This window comes from Cheilinus undulatus, linkage group 8 (genome assembly GCF_018320785.1).
Source record: "Cheilinus undulatus linkage group 8, ASM1832078v1, whole genome shotgun sequence".
Classification (NCBI taxonomy): domain Eukaryota; kingdom Metazoa; phylum Chordata; class Actinopteri; order Labriformes; family Labridae; genus Cheilinus; species Cheilinus undulatus.
This window is the reverse complement of record NC_054872.1, coordinates 18,490,775-18,513,123: the sequence shown is the minus strand read 5'-3', so window position 1 is coordinate 18,513,123 and position 22,349 is coordinate 18,490,775. Positions and strand designations below refer to the sequence as shown.

Below are 22,349 nucleotides of genomic sequence, written 5' to 3'. Positions count from 1 at the left end.
TACATGGGTAAAACAGATGCAATTTAATCTATTTATTCACTCACAAGCAAAGAGACAAGTCATAAAAACAGAAGATGATAAAGACAATTATAAATGTTATTTATTCCTAGGGAAAAACTTAGTCACCATCCCATACAAGGGGAAACAACAGCTACGGGGACAAGATTACCTGGAGACAAAAAATCTGCTGTGACTGCTGCATCAGATGAATTATTCAGCCTGCTTTCACAGCTACATCACTACAATCTGTTGCATTTCACAAGAGGCCTTTAAAAAGAAGAAGGACGTTTTTAATTGTCGCTTTGACCCCTGCTGCTTTCACTCTCACGGCTCTGTAACACCAAGTGATGAATTCATGATGAATTTTGGCGCAGCTGTGTCTGCCCCTGAATAACGGGTCGCATTTGGACACGTCAAGTTAATTAACACAGTTGGAACCAAATGTTTGGACATTTGAGGAGTTCACAGATGTTAATTTTCAGTAAACAGGACATGAAGTTGAATTAAGTTTAAGTGAGATGAGCGAAAAGCTTTGCTGAAGTCACACATAAATTGATCTTTGTAAACCCTTAGAAAAACAATATTCCCCTTATTTCTCCAGGCTATTGTATCAGTGTCCTGACAGGGTAGACGTGAGAGCTCATTCCCTGAGAAAATCCCAACACCATTTTTAAATATGTGGAGGTTACTGCTGCTCTGTGAGGTCAACTGCTCTCTAGTAGTATTGAAAAAAAAAACAGGCAGAACTTGACTTTTAAGGAGTTTAATTATGTGAAGTTCCACCTCTGGAAGGAATCACATATTATTCAAAAACTGCATGCACTCTGACAGAACAACAGCCACAGACTTGCTTTATTTTTCCAGATGGATTTAGCCATTTTTCATTGAAATCCTGCTAGTGATATATAATTTTGAGGCAGACTCATACTGTATGAAACTTATTTCTGTGTGGCATTTGCCTTCAATATGAATGTCACTGGAGGGCAAAGTGATCCACCCTCACAGCAGGAGATTGATTATCCTGTGGGCCTGTCGGGGAGTGCACACTGGTTGTGTGTGTGTGTGCAGCTCCCGATCTGTTGTGTGTCTGTCTTTGACCAGTTTGAGCCAGTGTCTCTGGCAGAGCTGTCTAAGGTGGTTCAAAAACTAAGACCTTCTACATGTCCCTCTGACAGTATTCCTCCCAGGCTTTTAAAGAATGTTTTTAACTCAGCTGGGCCATGCATTTTAACTCTTGTAAATACATCTCTTATGTCAGGCTGCTGTTTCTCCAGCTGTTTCTAAACATGTTGCTGCACAGCCTCTTATCAAAACACATAATCTTGACCCCTGTATGCTTTCAAACTTCCATCCCATTCCTATCTTTATCTGTCTACCTCATTCATTGAAGACCAATCAGAACAGTAAAACTTTTAATGTTGTGGGCATGTGCAGCTCCGGAGAGTGAACTTGACACAGTAGCTGATACCACTGCTATCTGTGGAGCCAGTTGGTAAAACAAACTCATGCCGGTTGGGGTAAGATCCTAAACCTCTCTCCCGCCAAGGAGGACTTCCAGTAAAGTCCTTTGCTCATCTTTAAATAAAAAAATATTATCCAGTTTTAATTGCTACGCTGGTAACTATTGTTTACCAGCTTGCAGCACAACTAAACCCCAAAAAACACCTGTGCCGTCTGAAGCGCCTCCAAACAATAACAGTAGTGTAAAGCGCCATGGTACTCTACTACTACTCATGGCACTACTGCCCTATTCCTTATTCGGCCTGCTGTGGCTTGCCTGAGAGAACAGCTGCTTTGTCCATCTCGGCTGCTATAATAGCAGTTCTGTTAGAGAGCACAGAAAAAAAATGTAGTGCCATCTTTTGTTTGAAGTATAGTATAAGTTGGAGGCCTTGGCTGCTGGTGAAATACTACTGCAGTCACATATATGTGACTGCATGTGATTGACCTCGGTGGTCGGCCATAAAAATGGAGATAGAAAGTATTGAAACAAAAGAGCTGATTTCATGAGCAATGCAAATCTTCCTTTGCAAATTTATCATCCCACAAACTGTAAGCAGTTCATGAGAATATTTAGACAGCACTGGTGCAAATCACAGCTTCCAACTCTGCCATGTACCACATTACTCAAACAACATCTCATATAAGACTACAATCAAGACAACACACACAGCCAGAGAGGAGACACACTTCAGCACCATGGACAGTGACTTTTTCAAACTTAAGATAAGATAAAATAAGATAAGATAAGATAAGATAAAATACAATGCGATACAATATGATACGATATGATACAATAGGATACTTGGTGAAAAGGGAACTGTGCCGAAAGGCAAAGCTTTAGTTTTTCGATCTACCTCCCAACCCTCACCTATGGTCATGACTTCTGGGTAATGACTGAATAAGACTGTGGATACCAGTGGCCAAAATAAGTTTCCTCCATAGGGTGTCTGGGTTCAGCCTTAGATCTGGGGTTTGGAGTTTAGACATCCAGAAGGAGCTGAGAGTAGAGCTGCTGCTCCTTTGCATTGAAAGGAGCCAATTGAGGCACCTGATCAGTATGCCTCCAGGGCGCCTCTCTTTGGAGGTCTTCAGGGCACATTCGGCTGAGAGGAGACCTTGGGGAAGCCCCAGAATGCACTGGCGGGATAATGTATTGTGTCTGATCTGTATATGCCTTACTATCCCCCAGAAGGAGCTGTGGAGTGACACTGGGGGGAAAGATGTCCTGGCTGACTTTCAGCCTGCTACCACTGGGACCCAGCCCCAGATAAGGAGATGGATGGATGGATGGATGGATGGATTCTTGGACTGCAAGTGCTGTACACATTGAGCAGCCAGATGATAGAGTATCAGTGATAAGGTAGAACAACAGCAACAATAATCCATGTGCACACAGAGCTGCACATATCAATGACAGATCTAACCTCATAACCCATATTGCACAAGATTCTCATAGAAATACTACTAAAAATTGGCAATTAGGCCCTCTCTGTGGGCCTAGAGGGCCCTTACAGTTCCCCACTGGCAAAACTGTGTTAAAAAACAGGTTTCCTCTCTCATAAATTCCCACATTGCATTTAATGTATAATTAGACTAAATAAAATCAATGTTAGCAACACGAGAGAGGGAGAACATCAACTATATCTCTGCACACATCCTCTAATTTTCATATTATTGGGACAAACACATCTTCCTTGGGAGCTGCAAACTTGACAAGAGTATATCTGAAGTTAATTTACTAAATGCTTCAGCAGACAAAAGCTATAGCTGTTTTTACTCACCAATTGAGAAGTGTTTACTCCTAGATTTATCTTAACCCATTACCTGAGGCTTTCAGCAGCTGATTTACCAGTTTCATTTATCCATTGTGTCACTGCTCTGTGAATCAAATAGTGAACAAATCACTGCAAGATTTGTTGTTGTAGCATCCTGTTGATATAGACAGGCAATGTAAATTAGAAATAAAAGGCAGACGACTGGGAGAGATGTTAGAAAAATGACAGAGAGGCTGATTATACTGTATGGCTCTCTTGATGTATAAACAGTACAAATGATGTGAAATACAGTTATGAATTTGATATTTTTACAGGAAAGGCAGGGTGAGTGAGCTTGATGTGAAGACTGGATCACACACTGTTCTCTCTCATTAAAGCGGTGGGATATTACAAACTAAGGTGTTGCAACATAGGAAGTGTTAAAACCCCAGCAGAGCAAACAAACATCACACTCCTCTCTAGTGAGAAGAACACCGGAGAGGAAAATAAGGTGAAGAAAAATGCAGTGGGGGGTGTAACACACAGGTAACTACAGTATGGAAGCACTGGTTAAGTGCAGGAAACACAGTAAACACAATCAATTTTTTCTTTGGTGCTTCTAAGCAGGGAAACCATCAGTAGGCAGGTTAAACATTTAGCTTTTAATGGCACAAAGGTTTCAGTTTTCACTGTGGGAGAGAGGAAAGATAGAAGTGGGACCCAATCCTTCATATGGGGAAAAAAATTCTCATTTAAAATAAAATCTAATCCATTAGCAAATAACATGGGAAATCATTCAGTTGGAAAATGGGATCCAATTCCCAAATGTGACAGTATGAGGAATCCCCGAGCTGGGCTGAATGGGAAGCCATCTTTTTTTTTTCTGTTCAAGCATCAAAGAGCTCAAAGCCCTGCAGAACAATACACACTCCAGAGGGTTAAATGTTCAAGGATCACACAGGAGAGGAAGAAAAGGATTTGCCACGGAAATAAAAAGGATTTGAATATATATATATATATATATATATATATATATTAGAAAATGTTTATTCATATTGCTTTAAGCACTTTGACAATATTAAAAATTTAACAGACGTGTCTACAGAAATAAACAAAACTGTAGGAAGAGAGAGAGAAGTGAGATTTAGACTTTATAAAACTTATATTAAACTAGAGAAACAGATAATCCCCATGCTTTGTCTTCTCTGCTGCTGCTTGTTTGACATCCAATCACCACATCATTCATTTCTGGTGCCCACTAGAGACAAGGTTTCAACATCTACTACATTTGTCATCGCAAACATAAAGAGAAACAGGAGGAAGCAATTCTCACACAACAAGGGTTTACTTTATATCACAAATGATTTCCTACAACATCGACTTTGTCAACTGTAACTTGATCTAGTAGCAGACAAAATAAAATACATGTTCTGTGCAAAGGACAGGAAACAAAGCTCTGTCTGAGGGAACTGTGACAAAAGATTGTAGAGAAATGTGGTACTATTTTGAAAAACGGCATGATTCGCCAAAGGAATGTGCTGCTATTGCAGCCACTAAACCTGTAAAAATGAGAGAATAAAATAGCATGCAATCTACAGAGCAAGTATAAAAGGGGACAGGCAGTCAAACATCCTGGGAGCACCTGTTCCCTTTGCATTTATGTTAGTTAGGGAAAATGCAAAAAATGGTGCAAAAAATGCACCTTATGCAAGAGCCTCACTGAAAATAGCCTTTGATACACAAAGACCAGCACTATTTCCCACAGGCAGTTACAATGGTGCTATTCAATGCCACTGAGACATGTATAAAATGGGCACAATTTCCCTCTCTCTCGCTCTCTCTCTCTCTCTCTCTCTCTAGATAAGTCAGGTCTGATATGGGAGCTCCGCATATGCTGGCTCAGCACTTTGCCTCATCAACCTTGGTCCCGTACTGCTTAGGCCTCCTGATGGTCATCATCCAGGTCTGTGCCAAGCCAATGCCCAATCTTCTAAGTATCTCTCAGCTGCCACCTCGTGGTCGCCCTTGGCTTGACCAGCCCACCGAGTCCTGGACACCCGGTATGTGGTTGGCTGGATCGGGCCTTGGAAAGGTGCCCCTAAAAGCACAGCTGCCATTTCCGTGTCTGGAGGCTGACCCTTCCCAACCCACTCTCTTGAGCACGTCAGCATTAGACACACGGTCTACCTAAAAATGCTCCAAAGACGCTGTCACTAAGGAGTCCCCAAGAAGCACAGGCCTCACAAGAGAGCAAGACTGGAGTAACCAAGTTCTAACAGACTGACTTTGATCCTCACGCTCAGATACTGGTAAAGCTCTCACCATCCACAGACACAGACTCAATGGCAGCATCCAAGACATCCCCAAATGCCAGGATCTTTGTTTTGGCCCATAAGATGTGCATTCCCAATGCTTCAGCTTCCTCCCTCTGCGCATTTAGAGTCCCCCACAAGGACATCTACAGTCTACGCAAGGATCACAGATCTTCTCAAGTCATAGTTCTTTCAACAGGCCTTATCCTTTCTTTTCAGATCTGGCTCTTACAGCTTTTCAGATTGGGTGAGTGGCGGTCACGTGACAGTTGCATCACAGCTTGATTTTCATTTTAGTGTGCATGTTAAGTCAGGTCAAGATTTTCAGACCGCCTGTGTGAGCACCAGTCCTGTGCCATTGACATGCGTACCTGACAAGCTGAGAATTTTGAGAATCAGAGGCTCACATTTTTTCCAAATATACAGGAAAATCATAAAGGGTCAAATTTACTAGGGGTGTAATGATCAATCGATATAAATTGATACATTGATTGGTTGATTAATAGCCCAATCAGATCTACAGAAAATCAAAACATCTGTCTACACCATCACATTGAAGATATGTATGTCTGCATTGGTAGATCGTCACAGTGGAGATGAAAAAACACTGCAGTTACACTTGTGGTTTGTGCTTTTAAAAGTAACAGGCCTGTTGGGTATTTATGTAGATAAACTCAACATGTTAGAAGGCTACAGAGTGCTTTGGTTCCATAAAACGGATCAAAAATCTATAAGGGAATTAATTAAAAATGACTTTAAGATAACTCCAACGCCTGCATGTGACAGCAATAATGTGATTTGATTATTTTCTATAAAGCATCTCATTTTAATACCCAAGGCTGTGTGAAAGTGCAGAATAATTAGCTGTGAATATGGCATGTAAGATGACACCAAGTCTGACACAGCAGCTCTGCAACATAATCACACAATATTTTTCTCATAAAAGCCTCCTTCAGTTTTTTCTTCCATTATCAGAAACATCAACTAAAATTCATTTCCCATTTATGAAAGTACAGTATTGAACCGCTCCAGCAATGAATGGGGACTAAATGTCTCATGATGGTAGCAGATATTGAAGACTGTACACATTTTTAAAAGCTTCCTGATTTTTATTGAAAGCGCTGACTGATTATGGGGCCTTGTCTGAGATCTGGAGTCTTCTGACTCTTGTCCTCAGTTTGTGTGTCCTGCCACCAGACGACAGACAGTCAAAGATCTGCTGTTTTAGATAGTGGAACAGAGAGAGGGAATTATTGCAAAATGTTGAAGAGGAATGAGATTGAGGTTGAATGTCTGAAGGAAGATAACCAGAAAAAGAAAAAGGGATAAACAAGAAATGAAAAGGGACAAAAGGGTCGTCAAAAAGGGAGAGAATTAGTCAAACAAGTCACATAACTGTGTTGTCCAATCTTTAAATTGACTTTACTTCTATTTTCCTTTGATTCATGGCTGAACTAGGATGCAAGCCAGAGAAGAGACCTTCTGATTGTGATGTAACAGCAGTAATCTTCTCCCAGGCACTTTCCTAGTTTATATTCATATTTAGGTGAAATTTAATATATATAGATATTTCCTCATACATAACACTCATATTCTTAATAACTAACTTTTTATCTCAGTTGGAGAGTTTAACATCATTCAGAATAACATCAACACAACATAATAAGTTATTAGAACATTCACACTATCTTAAAGTTTAACTGGAAACTGTGCCAATGCACAAAGGCGGATTTAGGGACAAAAATGAAAAAAATGATCTAATACTTTTTTAATTTTATCGTTTATGGAGTTGCAAGTTTATATGGTTTTGGGTTTAAAAATTCCTCAATTTTCAAGTTTAAAAGTAGAAACTCAATGAATATTAAATCATAAATTTATGAGCACTAAACTCTAATGGCTGGTTGGAACATATTCTTCTCCTGAATGCTGTCAGTGTTGTTTCCATCTGAACAGCCCAAGTTTACAGCAATGTTTATTTTAGGCGGTCTTTATTACAAAGTCAATTTATAGAAATAAGTATCTAGTAATTTCTTAAGGATAAGGAGGTTATTACATCAGAAACACATGAATATTGAGAAAGTGTTTATTTTGTAATAATGTATAAAATATCAAGTAATTCCTCATAATATTGTGGCAATTCTCTAGGAATTAGGTGGTATTTTACCCAAACCCTATCTTTATGCTAAAGATTACTTGAAAATTATCCAGGAACTTTGATTTAGAGGGACAGATTAAGAAACTTCTTGGGAATTATTAAGAAACCTATAAGGAAAATTAGCATCTGTTACTTGGTAAAATACCAGCTAATTACCAGAAAACTGCCACAGTATTGTGAGAGCCAGGGTTAAGGGTTAGAGGGTTTGGATTAGGTTTAAATGCCACCTAATTACCAGAGAATTGCCATGATATTATGAGGGTTAATGGTTAGGAGTTAGGGTAAGGGGAGTTAGGGTTGGAATAAAATACCACCTAACTACCAGAAAATTGATAAAATATTACAAGGGTTAGGGTTGGGGGGTTAGGTTTAGGATAAAATACCACCAAATTACCAGAGAACTGCCACAATATTACACCGCTTGGAGACAGGGTTAGGATAAAATGCCCCCTAACTACCAGAGAAATGCTGATTATGAGGGTTAGGGGTTAGGGTTGGGGAGTTAGGGTAAAATGTCACCTAATTACCAGAGACTTGCCACAGTATTATGAGGAATAACTTGATAATTCATACATTACTACTAGGTAAATACTTACTTAATACCCCCAAGTTATAACTTGGTTAAATGCCAACTTATTACAAGGAAATTACCACCTTATTCTCGAATAATTACTAGATAATTACCACTCATTACTGTAAAACTAAAAGGTACTTAAGGACCACTAAAAAACATTTTTTTCTCCATAGAAAATAGAGAAATGTTGTAGAAAATTAAATCTCTTTGTCTATCAAATAGGAATAAATCCAGACTTTTATCTGATTTGGAGATGAAAGAGTTTCTAGGAGATGTAAGCACGTTTCTATTACTTTATTATTTAGGAAAAAAAGGCTTAAGGCTGGTATTTATTTATACCAACAAAGAAACAAATAAAACGCATGCTCACTGTAGATCCTAAGTGTGACCAGATATAAGCTCTCGGTGCATGAATGAAAGGTCAGCAGCAGAGATATAAGTCCATGGCAGATCTACATCCTCTATCTCTACGACCAGAGGATCCAGGAAGCTGTGGATCGATGGACTTCCTGTTAACAAGGGGCTGATGGAAGATCTGGTCATGTGATCAATGTTGGCATGAATCCTGCTGCTTGAGAGTAAAATATTACTGCTGCCTGTCAATACATCAGGCTGCACAGATGGACGGTGAGACTGATGAGAGAAACATAGGAGGACACATCTATCACTCACGCACATACGTGTAACCTCAGAGCAGCTTTAACCTTTGAGACCAGAGATATCTGGATTGTATTAAGACCAAAGATGTTGGTCACTGGTAGACCAACACCAGCACTGAGTACAAAGCTATCACCACATCAGGCAGAGAAGTACCACAGACTGTTGGTGACACAGAAAACCACTGACACAAATCAACACCACCTGGCAGGGATCCTCTGTGTGTGTATTAGATCAGCAACAACTGTGTGTGTACGTGTTTGTTGTGTCTGTGTGTTCTGTGGATCAGTACACAGTGATGGGTGGCCAGATTTTCACAGTTTTACTGGTTTGTGGGCTCAACGCAATTCAGTCAACATTCCTACACACAGACAGACACAGCACAGAGAGGAAAATATGGACAGCCACGGTCAGCGATGCAGAGGTGAACGAGCATTTTTAAATCCAAATCATTTTTGGACATGTGGAGGTAATTACACAGAATATTAAAACAGCATGATATGTAAACAAGTTGTTTTTTGTCTTCTGTATATACATATATTCAGCTGACATTTGATTCATTTGGAGTCCTGCAACCAGTAGCATCAGCTATCTGTAAAGTTCTGTCAAAATTAGATGTACACAGTCTTTTAAAATGAAATAATTCATGGTTAGAAATATAATGTATGAAAGTATATTAGGGCCAACCTAGAAAAGAGGATTTGTTTATTTTTTTGAGAAAAGTGAACATTTTTGGGGGGAAATAAATAATTTTTTAAGATGATAAATTTGTATATTTACAAGAAAAAAAACTCAGGATTTCAAAAGTTATACATTTTTTATAAAAGTCTTGGCATATCCAAGTTTGTAAAATCTTAAATTTTGATATTGTAACTAAAAGAATACAAGTTTTTTTAAATGAGAAATTTACAATGTTAAACATTTTCAAGAAACCAAACTGCAATAAATGGTTTGATTTTCAACTTTTTAACTTTATAATCTAAAACAACAATTTTTAGTTCATGTACATATTGTTAAAGCAAAAAAAAAAGAGAGAAAAAAGTTTTTTTCTTTTAAATTGATGACTTTTTAAACATGAGTATTTTGAGGTTTTTTTATTTTCTGAAAAAACTAATGGATCCTTTTTTTCTTTTTTTTTTTTCTTTTTGAGTGTTCCTGACATCCTGTCATAATAATGGATGGTAGGCCTATTTTGTTTGGATTTTGTCAATAAAAACAATTTAAATGGATGGGTACTTTTCCAAATGGGTCCTGGATGGCTTAGCATTTCTTAGATATGATTGGGGTGGGGAGGCAACCTGGACTTCATAACCCCCCAGCAGTGCCACAGACTGACTGGCTCCATGCACGTAGCATAGATGCAGTAATCTGTGCAAAAGGAGCTCATCAAGGTTCAAACGAAACAATCTTCAGATATTCCACTTTGTATGAAATTAATCTAGAACATACAGAAGTCTAACTCTTTGAATTAAATCACAAACAAAACTTAAACATGATATTCTGCACCTGTAGATCTCTAAAACAGCTGCATTTCCCATCAATTTGATTAAAGATGGACACACAGGTGTTTCTGAAACATTTAGGGGCTGTAAAAAACCTAAAAAAAAGAGAGAGATTATTGCACAGTGCTGTTGATGGCTGCTTATGCATTTGTTTGTAGAATAGTTAAGATAGATCACACATACACAAGCTGCAGAGAGCTGCAGCAGTGAAGGCAATGATGCATCATTCAAGTGCTATAAAATGACTCTGCTGTATGTTCCAGAGAGGCAGAACAGTGTATGAGTGTGTTCTGGTGAGAAAGTGAGCAGCCCACCAAACAAATCACACTGCCAGAGTGTAGGGAACGCTTCTATCTGTCCTTGTTTTCCATTTTTTCCCTTTATCTGATTATTTGAGTGTCTCTGTATCTTCTCTCTCATTTTTTCTTCTTCAGTATGTTTCCCGTCTCTTCAGCTCCCTCTTTTCTCTCACCTTGTCCTTCTGTTATCCACTCATGTTCAGTCACCCCACTGTGCTCTCTCTGTACGTCACTTTCTCTCACACCCACACTCCTCTCATCTCTTCTTCAAAACAAGTGACATCCCACATCCCATCTTACATCCTCACTACATCTCCTCCTCCTCTCCTCCCATCCTTTCATCCTCCCCTTCCTCACGCCCCCTCTTTTCTCCCCCTCTGTGTATGAAAGCAACAAGTCTGTGCTGTTCATTTGGCAGACCGATCGTTTGCTTTGGGGTTTGTCTGTCTGTGTGTGTGTCTTAATCTGTGTCCAGCACAGTGGAGGATTTCATCAGTCAGATCTTTCTACTAAATCAACTCAAGGTGGTCTAAAGAGCGAGGCAGTGGAGATGAAGTTGATAAATAATCAGTCACATGGACACAGCTTTGTACACAAACAGATGCTGTCACACCTGAGGGCACATAAGTCTGTTTTCAGTCAGGAACACCAAATAAATATACAGGATTGCATGGTGATAAGAGGCTCTGCTCAAAAGGTGATCCCTGAGTTAACTCCAGCAACTGATCTCCTCACTCCCCAGACCTTTACAGACTGCTGGTAAAAGAAGAGGGGATGCTATACACTGGTAAACATGGCCCTGGCCCAGTGTTTTTGAGATGTGTTGCAGCCATCAAATATAAAATAGGCTAATATTTTTCATTGAAGGATAACATATTTCAGTTTCAACATCTGATATGTGTTTATGTTGTAAATAAAATATGGGTTAATGAGATTTGCAAATAATTTCATTCTGTTTTTATTCACATCAAACACAGTGCCCCAACATTTTTAGAATATGAATGGTTTAATGAAATTTAGTTTGGTGGCTTGGCAGTGTAAGAGCAAATATGAGGGTGCCAAAAAAGCTTTAGATTAGAAAGTGGAAGGTGGGTGCTGTAGAGGTGAAGCTTTGCCAATACTAAATGGGTGTCAACATATAAAACAGCCAGCAGATGGTGTTAATACAGGTCAAAGGACACAAAAAAAACTCACTTATAGAAATATCTATATTATATGTAAATATATTATATTTAAATATGTACACATGACAAAGACAAATAAAGAACATGACAAATGTACACACACACACATATATATATATATACATATATACATCTCTGCACTGTTCTTTATTTCTCTTTGTCATGCGTATATATGTAAATATTTCTATATGTGAGGTTTTTTTGTCTGTCCTTTGACCTGTATTAACACCCTCTGCAGGCCATTACCTTTATGCCCAGTTGGCAGGTTCCTATTGGTCAGGACCATTTTAAAAGAACCTACAGCTTCCAGGCTTCTGTTTGTTTGACTTCCTGATGAAGACTTGATGCTAAAACACGTTATAGTGTGTTTCTGAGGTCTACACATGACCATGCCGTGAAAATACAGACATTTTAATGCTTAAAGAGAGCTCTTTTTTATTTGTTCTAAATGTACCATACAGGACTATTTCTTAAGATTTAAACACCCTTATCATCACAAGTGGACAAAAATGCTTACTTCATACAAATGTTTGTTCATTTCAACAACCCAAAACACTGACAGATAATGCCCAAAACATTCTCTAGACTAAGTTCAAAGATACTGAATGCTCCAAAAATACGCTGAGAGCATATCATGGTAACCTCAAGCCAAACAAGTGGCAACATATGGAGATAGTGACCCTAATGTAACATTACTGATTAATACCACAATGTAGTGTCCAAATTTAGACTTCTAGAAGTTAATTCTTCTGTTGTTCTCAGCAGCTGAACACAGAACAACAGATCTCATCATCACACATGTACATAAAGAGCATGGTCAGTGAAGTTTAAATCACTTCCTTCACACTTAAAGCAGAGAATTTCAACTTCACATGGGGAAATAAAGGCTCACAGAAACATCCCTTTACACCAAGAGGTCTCACAACAGGATGATACAAAAAAGAGACTAAAAACAGTTAGAGAATCACACTACAGATTACTGGGAGAAATCAATTCTCCGCTGAGCGCTCAGTAAGGCACAGGCACATCTAATGGTGATTCACTGTTCTGAGGTGAGTAAAGTGGACAAATCCACCCTACTCAAGAGAAAAAGCAAGTAATTACTTTAAAAATGTATGCTATTATTTATCATCTTTGTATTTTCAATCAACAAAAAATACCCAAATGTAAAATAAATGCTGACAGTAAAAAAATTCTGTCATCAGCCCAGTAGATTTACTGAACTGATGACAGTAATAATGTCAAAAAACATACATTTGAAGCTGCTTCTCAAAACTCATGAACACAAAGTAAAAGAAGTCTTAATGGAAACTTTTAAGGTGTAGCAAGAGGACTTAACCATCTTAACCATCATTCTTCAGATCATAGAAGAGCTACATATTTAATCTCAAACATTTTTTCTTCATATATAAAGTGGACCCACAGTCTAATAATGCTTTTTACCTTATATTATGATAATCCACAGAGCTCATTCACTGCTTCACTCTCAGGTTCACCTGTCTGCACCTCTGTTCCCCTGTCACACACCAGCCTGTCCTGCTCTGTCCTCTCCTCCTCCACACGGTGTAGCTGTACATTCACCATGCATCAGACCATCTCCTTTAGGACTGCAAAGTTTTTGACACCTATGCAGCATCTTGACTGACTGTTTTTTTTTTATTTGGCGTTTATTTACAGTTCCAATCGATCGTTTTGGTAAGTTTGTTTTCTCTGAATACTTTCACTTTCAAGAAGGAGCTGAGTGGGGATGGGAAAGGGGGTGTAGGACCTTTAGGAGACGTGATCGGACCAGTCAACGGTCATAAAGAGACAGCGCAGCTGTAGAGCCGGTTCATAGCAGATAAAAATGAATGAATAAATCATACTGGCCCAAAAGTGCGTCGACCCATCTGGAAATGCCCGGTATGCTGGATAGCGACTCCATCCCTGCTTGCAAAGTCTCTGTTGTAAACTGAGGTAATTAATAAATATAATACAAGTACAGATCATACACTCAAATTCTGTGCAAGTCCTGATATGAAAAAAGAAACAGCTTCTGGCCCCACTCATGCAGCTGCCCACTGTGTCATGAGTTTTCTCATTCCGAGGACACAAAAGATTTCTTTCATGAAACAAACAGAGCACTGTGAACTCACTGGAAGTGTTTGGAGAGATTGGCAGCAAACCGAGTTCATGTTAAAATAACGTGACCTTTGAGTGCAGCAACCTTTATGTGTAGGAAGGCTGAGTGTATGATGCATCTCTATGAGCACGCTGACCTATAGAGAAACACCGCCAGTCTTTCTAGCTCAGAGCTGTTTTCTTGCTGATGGACACCTACCTGTCATGCCTGGAGGGGTTTTCAAGAATTTCCCGTTGAAATTTTGAATCACGACATCGCACTTTTCTGTCGACTCCATCCTGAAAGAAAGAGAGAAGGATGGAGGTGTTACTTGAGGACAAATCGCTCCTTCTGTTACTGTTTTATATCTAGAATTGGTGCTGTGCTTCTGTTAAAGTGTGCCAATGTATGCAGAAATGTGTGCATGCAAATGTGTCCTACATTACAGCAGGTGCATTAAACCCCCTGTCACTATATGCATCTGTGCTTATTTGTCTTTGTATCCCCGAGCAAATGCCTTAAGAATGTGTGTCTGTGTTTTTTCTACGGGGTTTCCTCTCCTTTGTCCCGGTTTAAAAGCTCCATTCAGTCTGATCTGTTGTGTGTCATGTCCTCTTTGTCTGCCCCTATTCAGCTCCGCTCACCCAATCACAGCTCAATGACTAATTGCCTGCTTGGCAAGCAAAAGCCAGCGTGTGAGCATGAGTGTGTGTGGGAGAGGAAACGGTGACAGGAGAATGAGACTGTGTGTGTGTGTGTGGTGTGTGAGCATGTCTCGGGTTTTCTTCACGTAGCCGGTGACCCTGAATGGAGCCCTGACTGCATTCTAATCAGCGGCACACTCCGCGGTGTAACTGAGACGACCACACAGACACAGAGGAGGGTGACGGGGCCAAGGGTACAGGAATGTGGACTTGTTCCATTAGAACTAGAAGTCCTTTGGTTATTAACAGCAGGAGGTTAGGTCAGCGTCGTGGTGCTTTTTCTTATTAATACAACACATAATTGTCTGTGCTATTTTTGTCTGAAATTTCAATAAAATTAATCTATTTGAATACAACTCAATGTGGAAATAAAAAAAAAAATCTTGGCTTTTAAAAGGATAGAGCTGGAACCTAAATTCAGTCTTGGCATTTGAAGTCTATATGCACGGATCAGCCTGCTGGTTAAATGCTGTTAAATCAATCTTACCTGGATGAACCAGTACTGAAAGACAGTATATTTCCCAACCATTTTAGCCTTTTTCTTTTTTAATTCAACTAAGATCGCTCTGCTATCCACAAAATAGATAATATTTTCTTTCTCTCTGTCTCTCTCTTTCTCTCTCCCTTCTTTAAGCCTAATATACACTGTTTGGTTTTGGGCTGCCCCAGACAAAAGATGACCAATCCCGGCAATATCTTTGGTCGTGGCTCTAAAATTGTAATCCTTTGTTGCATTGTGAGACAGGTTGACAGACAGTCGGTGGCATGGTCCTGCAACCAAAGATAGCCCAGGAGAAAATTCTGACCGTGTCAGAAATTTAGGATTACCATTTCACAATGTGACTACTGCTACAACCTACAGTATGTCAAACAACCAACCAACAGGAATACAGGAGATAATTCCATAACGATAACCATGAAATTTAGCATTAGACTGTAGACAATGGCGAAAAGCAGAAGTTTGTTGGATTCCACCATGGAGGAATATCTTGATCTCAGGTGTATTCATAAGCATCTGAATGCTATAATTACAACGGCTTTGTTGCTGCTTTTTCTTCATTAGTTTCCACAGCACTGGCGGCATAGATCAATGACACGATCTAATGTTTATTTCTTGGATATCGGTATATGTGTCGCAGCCTGCCATTCAGCAGCATTTAGTAGGAATTGTCATCGTTTAGACTGCACATATCAAACTTGATGTCCTAACAGATTCATGTAGCAGAGTGTAGCATGCCAGAAACTTAAAAGATTGCTTAAAACACACGGTCTGTAGGAGGTGTTACAAGAATCACCAAACAAAGAGAAGAAAGAAATACAAAAGAAGAAAGATTTATACTTTCATGTCAAATAAACTTTGCACAAAAAGTAAAGAAATCTGTGTTTGGTAGATTCTTTCTTTGCTGTAACAATGCTATATCTTCTACTGTTGGAAAGTCTGTCTATTTCCCTTTTAAATGGTGCCACATTTGTAGGGAACATGCATTCGTGGGATCAGTAGCAGAACTAAGTATCAGTCAGCCAATGTGGTTGTGTTGGTTCCCTTGGCCATGAACAGCACGCCCAAGCTGATCCCACAAGTGTTCAGTGGGGTTAAGGTCAGGACTGCTGGCAGACCATTCCCTCCTCCCCACTCCCAAATTGTGGAGGTAGTCTCTGATAAACCCCGCTCTGTGGGGGCCAGCGTTGTCATCTTGGAGGATAGAGTTTGGTCCCAGATTGTGGAGATACTGGATTGCCACTGGTTGCAGAATCTCATCTCGATATATCACTCCGATTGCCTACAGTGATGACAAGCCTCGTTTTTCCAGTGGGGGAGATGCTGCTCCACACCATCACATTGCCTCCACCTAAAGATGTTACTCTATCAGTGAAATCAGCATCGTGTTCTTTGACTCCTCTCCACACTTAGAACCCACGATACAACTGCCTTAGGCAGAATCTGGACTTATCTGGAGGAACATGACATTCCTCCATAGGGGCTTGACAGCCAGTGGGATCGGAGATTGGCTGCAAGAAGTCTGTTCTCAATTGTCTGGGCAGACAGCCTTCAGCCATATCATTCTGCAAACTTTGACTGAAAATCTGTAGAAGACAGCCTACAGTTCCTAAATGCTGACAGGGTGAGGTAACTGTCTTCCTGGGATGTCCACCTTGTGGCCTTTCTCTGACATCCCGTTATATGGAACTTGGCCTTCAGTTTGGAGGTGGTACTAGTAGGACTCACCCCAAATAATGCTGCAACTTGTTTTAAAAACACCAGCTTGAAGTTGCTCTATCCCACAAGCTCTATCCAGAGCAGTCAAATGTGGCATGCAGATTCTTGTAGCAGTCACCTACTGACCACTGGCATCTGATGTCAGCACCTGAGGTACCAGATGCTCAAAACAAGAGTAAAAAGCAACAGCCAAATAAGCTGCTTGGCATTGGCAGAGAAGATTTGGAAAGTTTTTCATGGGTGCAACCCACTCAGCTCTGCTGCTCATCCCACAAATGCATGTTCCTTACAAATGTGGCACCATTTCAAACAGGTTTTCTAGAAGATTTAATATTGTTAAAGCAAAGAAACAGTCTACCAAAAACAAATGACCTTACTTCTTGTGTTCTCACATAATGGAGCAGAGATTTCTGAATGACTTCAATCAAAGACTCGTGACTATGCATACCTTGCAAAGCCGACTCCTCTGCTCAGGCCGTTGGCGTCCCTCAGTATCCTTGTGGAGATCACATGACCAAAAGGCTTCAGCATGTTCTCCAGCTCCTGCTCATCCATGGACAGCGGGAGGTTGGATATGTAGAGGTTGGTGGGGTCTTGTTCTTGTTGCTGTTTGGAGACACAGAAGGTGTGAAATGGTTTTTTATCCCCTCATTATGAATTGGCAAAAGTTTAAAGATACGTTTCACATTTTGGTGATGAGGTCTTATAAAGATGCCTTCAAAGCTTTGAAGAGATTCAATGGATTTTTGTTTCCCATAAATGTGGGTGTTTTCCAAAAAGACATAATAGAAAAATACACTGAATTTCTTAAACTTTAACACAAATTTGAAACAATAAATCAAAAGCTCATGGGAAGCATATAAAAGACCTGGAAGCCAATGACGATGGCCCTCTTGACCTGCGAAAATTTAAAAATGTTCGTAATTAAGACATGTAAATTTTGAACTTCACTTTAACTCCCTGTAAAACCTGTTTTCTAACAGTGAATGCTTTAAAGGTTGTGGATGGCATTTAGTGGTTTTATTTCCATATTTATAACCGAATATCCCACTGAAAAATATCAGTAGATTTAATTCAAGTGGCAAAACTTCCCTCAAAAGAGGAATAAACATTTCATAGAAATGGCAGAGCACAGGCTTCATGCTCAGAACCCCTGAAGCTATGAGGAAAATCCCCCTCAGGATTCAGAGATCAGTTGCATTCATTTTTTTAAGAAAAGAGGGAACTTCCTTCTTATTGGCCTTTCAGTTCGACTTGTGTATTTCGATTATCTTTGTCAGAAGCAGTTTATTTAAATGATCTTCAGAAGGAAACCAAAGCCTGTGCAAGTTTCTGAAAGAGCATATTTGTGTGTGAGCCTGTGTGTGTTAGTGTAGTGATGACGATGGATGTGGGACTGGATTCTGGCTTTTCCATTTTGCCATTAAGACAGAAAGACATGAAGAAACACAAATGGAAATAGAGGTCAAAAATACATGTTGCAAAAGTTCAAACTCCATCATTTCATGACGTTATAATAGTTTTTGGCTCCAGAAAATGTCTCTCTCAGTGCTGCTGATGTTTTCTTATTTCACAAGAAGTGATTGCTGCATTGGCCTCAGTTCCCCTCTGTGCCTGACAGAATCCTGTGTACTCATTTGTCTTAAAAGATGCATTAATCTTAGAATGCATTCATGATAAAGATAGGGCCTTTAAGGGAAATTAGTGAAATAGGTATTTTGAAATAAACCATGAGCATTCTTGTACTAAGGGATGTGCAAACGTTTCTGATACAGTCCATTAGTAAGCCACTCATGCTCAAAAGTGGTTCACAGTGTTTCTCATATTCTTTCTTATTTAATTTAGATTTGTTTCTTATTCAATTGGTCCCTTCTAATTACCGTCCATGACTGTATTTTGATATGCATTTGATGCATTCAGCCATGTTGCATCAGTTTTTATTTTATAAGGTTCTTCTGTTCTTATTAGTTGTTTATGCTCTAATGTTGTTGTGTTTTCTTGTTTGGGCTCTTATGATCAAGTACAGTTGTGTGGATCTAAGTTGTTTCTCATGTTGTTTTGGGTTTAATGTTTGGATGCTAGTGCTGTTTGGGTTCTAATGTTTGTGTTCTTTTCATGGGTGTTCTTGATTTGTTTCCCATATTGATTGGCTTCTTATGTTTGTTGGATTCTAATGTTGTTTATTTCTATTTTTTTCCTTGTTTGGGTTCTTTTGTTGTTTGTTTCCATCATGTTTAGATTCTTGCTTGCTTGGAACCTTTTTGTGTTATCTGGGTTTTTATATTGCTTGGGTTTTAAGGCGTATTGTAGTTTGTTCGTGTTTTTAAAATGCTTGGGTTCTAATCATTTTCAATATGTTTGGGTTTTAATGTTACTATGGTTCTAAGTGTTTTTTGAAGTAGTTGGTTTATATGTTGTATTGTAGTATGTGTGTATGCTAATGCTTTTAGGTTTGTAATATTTTGAGATCATTTGTTTGTTGTATGTTTATTCTTTCCCTGTTGGGTTTCTTTTGTTGTTTTATATTGTTTGGGTTTTTATGTTGTTTGGGTTCTTTTGATATTTCTGTTGTTATGTTGTTTAGGTTCTACTGTTGTTTGGGTTCTTTTTGATAGTTTTGTTGTTATGTTGTTTAGGTTCTACTGCTGTTTGGGTTCTTTTGATAGTTTTTTGTTATGTTGTTTAGGTTCTACTGCTGTTTGGGTTCTTTTGATAGTTTTTTGTTATGTTGTTTAGGTTCTACTGCCTTTTGGGTTCTTTTGATAGTTTTTTGTTATGTTGTTTAGGTTCTACTGCTGTTTGGGTTCTTTTGATAGTTTTTTGTTATGTTGTTTAGGTTCTACTGCCTTTTGGGTTCTTTTGATAGTTTTTTGTTATGTTGTTTAGGTTCTACTGTTGTTTGAGTTCTTTTGATAGTTTTTTGTTATGTTGTTTAGGTTCTACTGTTGTTTGGGTTCTTTTGATAGTTTGTTGTTATGTTGTTTAGGTTCTACTGCTGTTTGGGTTCTTTTGATAGTTTTTTGTTATGTTGTTTAGGTTCTACTGCCTTTTGGGTTCTTTTGATAGTTTTTTGTTATGTTGTTTAGGTTCTACTGTTGTTTGGGTTCTTTTGATAGTTTGTTGTTATGTTGTTTAGGTTCTACTACCTTTTGGGTTCTTTTGATAGTTTGTTATGTTGTTTAGGTTCTACTGCCTTTTGGGTTCTTTTGATAGTTTTGTTGTTATGTTGTTTAGGTTCTACTGCTGTTTGGGTTCTTTTGATAGTTTTTTGTTATGTTGTTTAGGTTCTTTTGTTGTTTGGGTTCTTTTGATAGTTTGTTGTTATGTTATTTAGGTTCTACTGCCTTTTGGGTTCTTTTGATAGTTTTTTGTTATGTTGTTTAGGTTCTTTTGTTGTTTTGGTTCTTTAGATAGTTTTTTGTTATGTTGTTTAGGTTCTACTGCCTTTTGGGTTCTTTTGATAGTTTTTTGTTATGTTGTTTAGGTCCTACTGCCTTTTGGGTTCTTTTGATAGTTTTTTGTTATGTTATTTAGGTTCTACTGCCTTTTGGGTTCTTTAGATAGTTTTTTGTAATGTTGTTTAGGTCCTACTGCCTTTTGGGTTCTTTTGATAGTTTTTTGTTATGTTGTTTAGGTTCTTTTGTTGTTTGGGTTCTTTTGATAGTTTTTTGTTATGTTGTTTAGGTTCTACTGCCTTTTGGGTTCTTTTGATAGTTTTTTGTTATGTTGTTTAGGTCCTACTGCCTTTTGGGTTCTTTTGATAGTTTTTTGTTATGTTGTTTAGGTTCTACTGCTGTTTGGGTTCTTTTGATAGTTTTTTGTTATGTTGTTTAGGTTCTACTGCTGTTTGGGTTCTTTTGATAGTTTTTTGTTATGTTGTTTAGGTTCTACTGTTGTTTGGGTTCTTTTTGATAGTTTTGTTGTTATGTTGTTTAGGTTCTACTGCTGTTTGGGTTCTTTTGATAGTTTTTTGTTATGTTGTTTAGGTTCTACTGCTGTTTGGGTTCTTTTGATAGTTTTTTGTTATGTTGTTTAGGTTCTACTGCCTTTTGGGTTCTTTTGATAGTTTTTTGTTATGTTGTTTAGGTTCTACTGCCTTTTGGGTTCTTTTGATAGTTTTTTGTTATGTTGTTTAGGTTCTACTGCTGTTTGGGTTCTTTTGATAGTTTTTTGTTATGTTGTTTAGGTCCTACTGCCTTTTGGGTTCTTTTGATAGTTTTTTGTTATGTTGTTTAGGTTCTACTGCTGTTTGGGTTCTTTTGATAGTTTGTTGTTATGTTGTTTAGGTTCTACTGCTGTTTGGGTTCTTTTGATAGTTTGTTGTTATGTTGTTTAGGTTCTACTGCCTTTTGGGTTCTTTTGATAGTTTTTTGTTATGTTGTTTAGGTTCTACTGCTGTTTGGGTTCTTTTGATAGTTTTTTGTTATGTTGTTTAGGTTCTACTGCTGTTTGGGTTCTTTTGATAGTTTTTTGTTATGTTGTTTAGGTTCTACTGCCTTTTGGGTTCTTTTGATAGTTTTTTGTTATGTTGTTTAGGTTCTACTGTTGTTTGGGTTCTTTTGATAGTTTTTTGTTATGTTGTTTAGGTTCTACTGCCTTTTGGGTTCTTTTGATAGTTTTTTGTTATGTTGTTTAGGTTCTACTACCTTTTGGGTTCTTTTGATAGTTTGTTATGTTGTTTAGGTTCTACTGCTGTTTGGGTTCTTTTGATAGTTTTTTGTTATGTTGTTTAGGTTCTACTGCCTTTTGGGTTCTTTTGATAGTTTGTTGTTATGTTGTTTAGGTTCTACTGTTGTTTGGGTTCTTTTGATAGTTTGTTGTTATGTAGTTTAGGTTCTACTGTTGTTTGGGTTCTTTTGATGATTTTCTGTTGTTATGTTGTTTAGGTCCTGTTTAGGTCCTGTTAGGGTTTTTGTTTTTTGTTCATGGGTTCTTTTGTTTTTTGGTTCCTCTTTTGTTGGAGCGAGGAGGTTCCTTTAATGTCTGTGTTCTTTTAAGGTTCAGGTTATAATTTTTTGTGTTTCATTGCAGTTTCAGTGTCTCTTGTTGTTTGGGTTCTTACATGAGTTCTTTTGGCTTTTAGGTTGTTCTGTTCATGTTCTTTATTTTGGTTCTTCTGTTGTGTGGGTTTTCTTGCTTTTGCTTGTATTGTATGAGAGAGCCTTTTGTAAAGCTTTTTTTTTAAAATGTGTTACATAAATAAAGTTATTATTCTCTCTCTCTCTTATGCTGTAGAACATCAAACAGCAGAAACAGCCATTCAGTGAAACAGAATCCATACAGTGTTGTAATGTGATGCTGTTTGTACATTTGATTCCACTGGTGTCATAAAAAATGAATCAGATACTTTTAATCCATGCTATATTGTGTAATTCAAACTGCACGG

At 38.4% G+C, this 22,349-nt stretch overlaps 1 protein-coding gene across 2 annotated transcripts in view; it reads right to left on the bottom strand.

Moving 5' to 3' along the window:
- The window catches only part of LOC121513676 (RNA-binding motif, single-stranded-interacting protein 3-like), a 237,171-nt gene that overhangs the window by 63,157 nt on the left and 151,665 nt on the right, over positions 1–22,349 (bottom strand). For both annotated transcript variants that reach the window (XM_041793581.1, XM_041793582.1), the window contains exons 5-6: positions 17,412–17,569; positions 14,261–14,340 (exon numbers count right to left, since the gene is read on the bottom strand). In XM_041793581.1, the coding sequence (XP_041649515.1) occupies positions 14,261–14,340; positions 17,412–17,569 (238 nt within the window). The remainder of the gene's footprint in view (positions 1–14,260; positions 14,341–17,411; positions 17,570–22,349) is intronic.